Source organism: Gossypium raimondii, chromosome 8 (genome assembly GCF_025698545.1).
Source record: "Gossypium raimondii isolate GPD5lz chromosome 8, ASM2569854v1, whole genome shotgun sequence".
NCBI lineage: Eukaryota > Viridiplantae > Streptophyta > Magnoliopsida > Malvales > Malvaceae > Gossypium > Gossypium raimondii.
Window position 1 is genome coordinate 40,705,713 of NC_068572.1, and position 7,651 is coordinate 40,713,363.

At 33.1% G+C, this 7,651-nt stretch overlaps 2 protein-coding genes across 2 annotated transcripts; one reads left to right on the top strand and one right to left on the bottom strand.

The window, feature by feature from the left end:
- The first annotated feature begins 1,171 nt into the window (after positions 1-1,171).
- LOC105791451 (eukaryotic translation initiation factor 4B2) lies at positions 1,172-2,325 on the top strand. Its single transcript, XM_012619518.2, has 2 exons — positions 1,172-1,463; positions 1,606-2,325. Exons 1-2 carry the CDS (start codon positions 1,261-1,263, stop codon positions 2,078-2,080), a joined length of 678 nt encoding a protein of 225 aa, XP_012474972.1. The 5' UTR covers positions 1,172-1,260; the 3' UTR covers positions 2,081-2,325.
- Positions 2,326-2,790: 465 nt separating this feature from the next.
- On the bottom strand, positions 2,791-5,999 carry LOC105791452 (protein disulfide-isomerase like 2-1). Its single transcript, XM_012619519.2, has 11 exons — positions 5,751-5,999; positions 5,221-5,305; positions 4,997-5,094; positions 4,811-4,866; positions 4,519-4,636; positions 4,269-4,296; positions 4,083-4,174; positions 3,829-3,985; positions 3,612-3,736; positions 3,402-3,501; positions 2,791-3,190 (listed from the first exon to the last, which is right to left on the bottom strand). Exons 1-11 carry the CDS (start codon positions 5,969-5,971, stop codon positions 3,125-3,127), a joined length of 1,146 nt encoding a protein of 381 aa, XP_012474973.1. The 5' UTR covers positions 5,972-5,999; the 3' UTR covers positions 2,791-3,124.
- Between the last annotated feature and the right edge of the window lie 1,652 nt (positions 6,000-7,651).

Consider the following 7,651-nt stretch of genomic DNA (forward strand, 5'->3'; position numbering starts at 1 on the left):
AGATAGGAGTGAGTCGTCAAAGAATATTTAAAAAAACAACTCGAAAAATACCATTAAAGTCGACTCTGAAGCAGATTTCCGTCAAGATTGAAGATTCTCAATTGATTTCTTAAGAAGTTATCATAAGTTTCTTTATTTCTTTCTGTTATACTGTGTCTTAGATGGTTTTATTTTCAAGTATGAACTAATTTTCTAAATACCAAGGGAGATGAACCTTATGATGGATTTTGTCGTTTGGTTTTTATTTTACGTAATAAATACTTAGTTTTTTTTCTTAATTATGTGTGCTTAATTCTTGATTTGATATTTCTAGATTATTAATCCATGTTTGATGTGCTTAAATCGATGGTTGAATATACCCTATTGAAGAGTAGATCTTGCATAGTTGAGCGGAGTTGCATACAATCCTAGAAATAGGATGACATAAATCTACCGGATTAGAGTCAAATCTAATAAGGGAATCCATAGTACAAGTTAATGCGATAATAGAGATTTTAATTAGAAAGAAATTTCAATTAATCAACCTAGAGTTAGTTGCTCTTATGCTCAAAAGAAATATTTGCATAATTTAGAGATTTCTACGGATCAAGATACTAAGTAAAAAAATTACGTAATTTAAATTAATAGTGACAGATGAAATCTAGGTGAATTTTTTCTAGGTATTGTTTTGCTTTTTAGTTGTTAATCGATTACTTTTGTGTTTTGTTCTCTGTCGTGTTTGTTTGTTAATTAATTTAGTTAATTTTAGTTCTAATCAATCACTTGCATTATTCAGTTAATAATAGAAAGACGATAATTACTAGTACTTTTAGTCATCATGGGAACGATATTTTTGCTCACCGTAGCTATACTATTAATTGATAGATGCACTTGTCTTAATCAAATTTTTAGTTAGTTCCGTGAAACATCATGTATCATAATAAAACACATACTAATAGTTCGGATATCACATTTGATATTTTCAAAGTATAAATACCACATAAGACATTTTATGAGAGTACAAGTACTAATTGTGACATTGTCCTTAATAATAATAATAATAATAGTAATAATAATAATAATAATAATAAATATTATTATTATTATTATTATTATTATTATTATTATTATATTGGTACTAGATTGGCTGCTAGGCTGTGTGCATAAACAAATAAAATAAATATGACCTTACCTTTTGAACTTTCGGGAAAAAAGAATCCCTACCTTTTGAAATTTAAAAACAGCGACATAGCGGTTAGGGTTTAGAGAGCGAGAGATACGATGAGAAGAGAAAGCAAGGGTGGTTCTTACTTTTCATGGGCCGATGAGGTCGAGAAAGAAGAACAAGAAGCTGCTGTTGCACAATGGCAGGAGAAACCAAACCCTTTTGGCTCAGCAAGGCCCAGAGAAGTTGTTCTTCAAGAAAAAGGAATCGATTGGAGACAACTTGATCTCCATCTTCAACAAGCCTCTCCACTCCCACTGTATGCTATTTCTCTTCTCTAGTTATAAATGTTTGAATTCGAATATCAGATTTACTAAATAGAGATTTCAATTGAACTTCGGGTTCATCTCGCTTGTTGATGCAATTTGTAATGGGTTTGTTGCTTGAATTCACATTTCCAGGCAGGAACCGAGACCACGTAATCCTCAGCCTGTCATTGTTACATTAACTCCCCAGATTCAGAGTCCTATATCGCTTGTTCCTCCACTGAGGTATCCGCCCAAGTACGTCGCTGGCTTTCTCTACGAGCATTGGAACGCGTCCGGTTATCGACATTTAAAGCTCGAGAAAGAGAACCAATCTCCGGGAGGAGGAAAGAGCGAGTCCGTGAGCACGAGGAGAAAGAGAAGAAGAACAGCAAGCAATGAATTGGTTGAAGCTAAGGAAGCACAACAAAAGGGCATGAATTTGCCTCTGGTGAATCAAAACATTGGAACCCCTAAAATGTCATTGCCTGCTAATGGGATTGTCAGGCAGCAGCCTAGAAACATACCAGACGAATTCGGCATCGACCAAACCGCCTTTCGAGTTACCAAACACGATGAGGGAAGGGAAAATGGCAAAAGGTTAAGGAAAAACGCCATGATTTGCCTATAAAGCAAGTACCCAATGATGTTCATCACAAGGTCAAGGGAGACAGGGCAGTTTTGGTAAGGAATAAGACGAAGAATTAAAATCAATGGCTCTATAATGTTTGCTGAAATTCATGATGACCAATTCACCCACGGTCCTTCTGTATAATTGTTTAAAAGCAGCTTTAGTTTTGATGAAATGATGCGACTATGAAGTGTTGTTTATTAACTACAACTAAGCTGTAATTAAAGATGGCTCGAGTTCCTGCACCTTCTTCAGGCTTTGCTCTACTTTTGATTTCGTTATCTTAAATCTCTATTTGTTTAATTTGAAAATTAAAATTAAATTAAATTCCTTTTCTTCAATTTCATTAATGTAAATCTTGTTTCTTTGATTTAAAGATTAAAATCTAATTTATAACAACTTAAAATTTAAAATTCAACATATTTAATTATTTGATTTGGCTTAACCAATTAAATCGTTATTCTCCAATTTAAAATTAAAATAGTCACTTGATTATTAATAAATTTCTTTTAATCACCCAACTCATTAATTTTATTTTTTATTACACAAATGTAATTTACCTTTTAAAGTTTGAAGTACAAGTATAGGAATTATATAAAATAAAAGTCTCAATTGATGATGCATATTTAACTTTAACAAAAACTCTCTTTAATATAATAATTGGATTTTTAAAATTAAAATTGACAAATAAAGGGGGTAAATCTCGGGAATTAAAAGCAAAAAGGTCTCATCTCTAAAAGTTTAAAGAGTCCTGAAAGCATAATATAAATTTTGCTGGGGTGAACAGAGTAAAAATTTCTAATCATTGAAGAGAAGGGCACAAATACGAAACTGTCTAATTAGATCATTTGCTCTAGATGATCTCAAAAAAGTACTTTCCTACTATTATATAAAAGGCCTTACCCATTGCTCTCAAAGATTAAAATCAAAATGAAACATGAGTGGGATCCCAGCACTGGGAGGCAAAACCAATCCTCGAAATCGTTGCTGAAAACTCGAGCCCCATGCCAGTGTACTAGACTAGTGAAATTCAGTGAGCTAAGTTCACATAAATGTTGATAGGATATTCTTCTTGAGAGTGAATTCATCTGCTTTTGCTGGGCTTATAGACTGCACCGGAAACAAAGAATTAAAACTCATGGTTAGAGCCATCTCATGTATCAGATGCTTATGATGGAAACTATGGTTTTGTATAACTAAATTTGTATTTTAACCACCTCTCCCGGGGGGCAGCAATATGAGCTTACATGCCCCGTAAATCTAAAGTCAAACATGATTTCAGGACACCATCCTAGTGATTAATTGTAACTGTAATCCTTACCTTGTCAAGAATGCGCTGCAGCCGCTCGATTTCCTTCTTGGGATAATCAGCACCTTTCTCCAAACAGCTTTTAGCAGCTTTCAAGTATATCTTTCCATACCTGCAACCAGAAACAAGAGAGGAAGTAAAGACAATGGAACAGTTTTAACAGGAAACTAGGGATTGACAAGTTCTCCTTCGGAGAAGACTATTGAGAGACAAATTGAATACCTCTCGCTGGACCCCTTGAGTTTCTCAACTTCCTGTTCGATCTTAGAGAAGACCGTCTTCTTCTCATCATTGTTGGCAGCCACAAAATCCTTCACCAGTACATCTAAACTAGACAAAATACCAGCCTAGGCAAAAGGAAGAGGAGAGCAATTAATCACATATAGAACTACGGATAATGATGAACATGATGTCCTAGTACAAATCATGAAGTATTAACCTTTGAAGTCAGCTGCCCTTTTCCATCACGGCTGGTGCCACACTTCTCATTGATGAAAGAAACAAAGTCATCTAGACCCCTGCCACCATTGTAGTCTTCACCAGCTTTGTTGGTTTTTGGGAAGAATTTCAGTGTTGGATACCCACTAACTCCATACCTGCAATTAAAGGCCTTTAACATCCATTGCTACATTTGATGAACATTGAGAAACCATTTATAAAAGAAATCTGGGCTAACTGGTTGAATTTACACACTTTTCAGCTAGATCCTTGTGCTTGTCAGCATCTAGATTAGCTATAACTACGTCTTCTTCCATTTTGAATGCCAATGCTACCTTTTCATAGGTCTGCGGAGACAAAGACCAAAGGGTTAGAAAGGAGATCACCATTTCTAACCAAATAATCATACCTACTTTATTCAGCAAAGATATAGATGCTTACAGGAGCAAGGTTTTTGCAATGCCCACACCTGGAAAAAAAGCCAACCCAGAACTCAACCAAAGCACGTGAAGTAGAAAAGATGGAAACAAAAAAATATATCAACCGCAAAACTTGCCACTTGTATCATGAGGTCCTTAAACAGTAAATCTCAGGTGGATATGTAATGGCTGAACTAGAAAAAAACCCTTAACCTTTATTGTTTTTGCAAAATAGTAAATTTAACAACAACAAAAACAAAGCACATGCTTACCAAGGTGCATAAAACTCAACCAACACATCTTTCGTCTCATCAAGGACAACCTCATCAAAATTATCAGCATTTAGCACTACAACACTGGATGGTAATGTGGCTATCTTCACATTGGTCCCTGTAAAACAGTACACCACCTCAGCAAATACTTCTGGTTTTGGCCTATGGGCATTAATCTACATTCAGCAAGCTCACCTTGAGGAACACGGAAGGAAGGAATTGAGACAAATATTTCTTAGACTAAGCAACCATAACCAGAAACTTGTACAAAGAAAAAAAAAAGACAAATTACCTCCTTCAGTGTTGACAAACTCAGCAAGGGCCTCTGCGGTTCGTGGTCCTTCATATCTAAATAAAACAATTTCAATCATTTAAGAACATGACTTCAATAAGAAGTTGGTACCAATAACAAAACTTAACCTAAATCAAGATCAAAATCTTTTCCAGGTTCTACTTGTACACGTTAAATTAGACTCACTTTTTAGGTTCCAAAGAGCCTTTTGGGAACCACTGAATAGTTGGGTAGCCCTGAACACCGTATTTGCTGCAGACACTCTTATGCTCATCACAGTCCACCTAGACCCACATTATTACATAAAACTTTAGAATACAACGGAACAACAAAAGAGCTGTGTAAATACCCTGATCACTAATAATTCATATTCTAAACAAACAAATCTCGGGTAATTATAAATCGCAAACCTTTCCAATCAAGACGGATTTAGCCTTCTTAAAACTTGACCCAAGCTTCTCGTACTCAGGAGCAAGCTTCTTACAGTGACCACACCTGTGGTTGTAAAAAAAAAACCCGAGTAGATTGAGAATACAACTAGCTGAATCTTATAGTTTTAGGCCGTAACATGGTAAAAGAACCCGATTAATCTGAATCAATATCCAGAAGCGATACCACTTAGCTCAAATGTCTTTAAAAAACAAATAAATGACCAAATTCAAATCCAAGGAACATCTTTAACAACAATAGATTTATCTATAGAGAGTTTGATCATAATAAGAAAGTTTCAGAAACAATCAAACAAAGGAAAAAGTAAGTCGAAAATTCTAGGAGAAAATCATCGATGTTCTTCATTTAAATTGTCGAAGATAGATCTAACGATCGATTAAACAGGAATTACTGTAAAACATCAAAAACATAAAGCATTAAAATCTAATCTAACCTAATCTAATCTAATAAAGAAAAAAAGAGAGGGAAAAAGGCGATAAAAAATTATTACCAAGGAGCATAGAACTCGACGAGAGCTCCTCGATCTTGACCGACTTCCTTCTCGAAGATATCTTCCGTTAGTACAACGACGTCATCCGCCGTCGCCGATGCCAATAACAAGGCCATGGCTCCAAAGGCCAACCAGATCTGAGATTTCTCCATTTTTGCTTTTTGTTTTTCCTCTTTGATTTTGTAGCTTCCTCTGCTTGCTTTGTCTCTGGCTCTTTCCATATTTATTATTTTCCCAGGCTTTACTGTACTGAAGAGTAGGGGTTGAAATGGTCTGTTAACCGAACCAAATTATAATTATATGAATTAATTTAACCGAATTAATATTAATTAAATTAATCGAATATATTTTAATAGTTAATTGAATTGAGTTTTTTAAATAATTGAATTGAAATATTTTAACTAATTTCGTGTTTAACCGAATTAAGCAAAATTGATGTGTTTTTATTTTTTAGTTAAAACAAATATAAAATATATAGAAAAATAAATTGATAATGTTCATTTTACCAAATTAATTGAATTAAAATTACATATAATTTTATTATTAATTATTAAGTTCAGTTAATTTAATTAATTATTCTATTATGAACCTAATTAACTGATAACTAAACATCTAAAAATCATTAATCGACTTTCGACCGAATTAAATCGATTAACCGGTCGGTTAACCGAATTAAATCAATTCGGTTAATTAATTTAATTTTAACCGAAATTTAAACTCTCTTTTCCATTTTGTGTTTATATACTTTTTTAATTATGAATTTCGTCCACTCCCATAATATTTCTATTTAATTTGTCAAATTTTAATTCTGAAATTGTTGAATTATTAGTTTTGTTTTTGTTTTTTTATAATTCATGGCAAATAAATAGATGAACTCTTTTCGTGATTTAATGACAAACAGTTTAATTGTACCGTCCAATTAACTTAAGGGTAAACTACACTCATAGTCACTTTTGTTTACCTTAAGTTACATTTCAGTCACTTATGTTTGAAATATTACGTTTTAGTCACTTACGTTATTGTGTTGTAACATTTTAGTCACTGAGCCGTTAATTGTCGTTAATGGTGTAATGGTAAGCTGACGTGGCACGTTAAATTATCATTTCAAACAAAAATTTTAGGTTAAATTATACAATTGGTCCCCATAATTTTTCGTTTTGAGCAATTTAATTCTTTTATGTTCTTTTAACTTTCATTCTTTATTTTCTTTATTTTCCATTCTCTTCTGCTTCTCCCTCTGTTTTCCTACCTTCTTTATTTATTTTAACATACCAGGAAGTCGAATTGGTAGTGAAGAAAGAAGCATGGTATGGGTTTATGGGTTTTGGTTATAGGGTTTTGGTTATAGGCAAATGATGATAGTCGATTTCCTACTTCTTTTTTTACTGCCAATTCGACTTCCTAATATATTGAAAGAAATGGGAAAGATATGAAAACAAAGGGAGAAACAAAAGAGAATGGAAAAAAAGAGGAAAGTTTAAAGAACATAAAATAAAAAAAATAAATTACTTAAAACGAAAAAATATGGGGATCAATTGTATAATTTAACCTAAAATTTTGTTTGAAATGATGATTTAACGTACACGTCACTACACTACACCATTAACGACAATTAATGGCTCAGTGACAAAAATGTTACAACATGATAACGTAAATGACTAAAACGTAACATTTCAAACATAAGTGACTAAAACGTAACCTAAGGTAAACAAAAGTGACCATGGGTGTAGTTTACCCTTAACTTAAGTCAATTAATTACAAATTAAACAGTTAAATTTGGTGAAAATGTCGATATTTTTTAATATTTGTAGGAGTAGGTCTTTTTTTGAATATTTATGGGATTAGGTCGTTTTTTTTTTAAAACCACGCTTAGTTAGATGTGTTTTTAGTGTATTTTGTAG

Bases quoted from the DNA above. Each gene is read 5' to 3' on its own strand.
- LOC105791451 (XM_012619518.2), top strand. From the start codon at position 1,261: ATGAGAAGAGAAAGCAAGGGTGGTTCTTACTTTTCATGGGCCGATGAG. The intron at 1,464-1,605 runs GTATGCTATTTC...TCACATTTCCAG, and splicing joins CAAGCCTCTCCACTCCCACT to GCAGGAACCGAGACCACGTA.
- LOC105791452 (XM_012619519.2), bottom strand. From the start codon at position 5,971: ATGGAAAGAGCCAGAGACAAAGCAAGCAGAGGAAGCTACAAAATCAAA. The intron at 5,306-5,750 runs GTAATAATTTTT...TTACAACCACAG, and splicing joins GTCGAGTTCTATGCTCCTTG to GTGTGGTCACTGTAAGAAGC. The intron at 4,297-4,518 runs GTAAGCATGTGC...CTTTTTTTCCAG, and splicing joins GTTGAGTTTTATGCACCTTG to GTGTGGGCATTGCAAAAACC.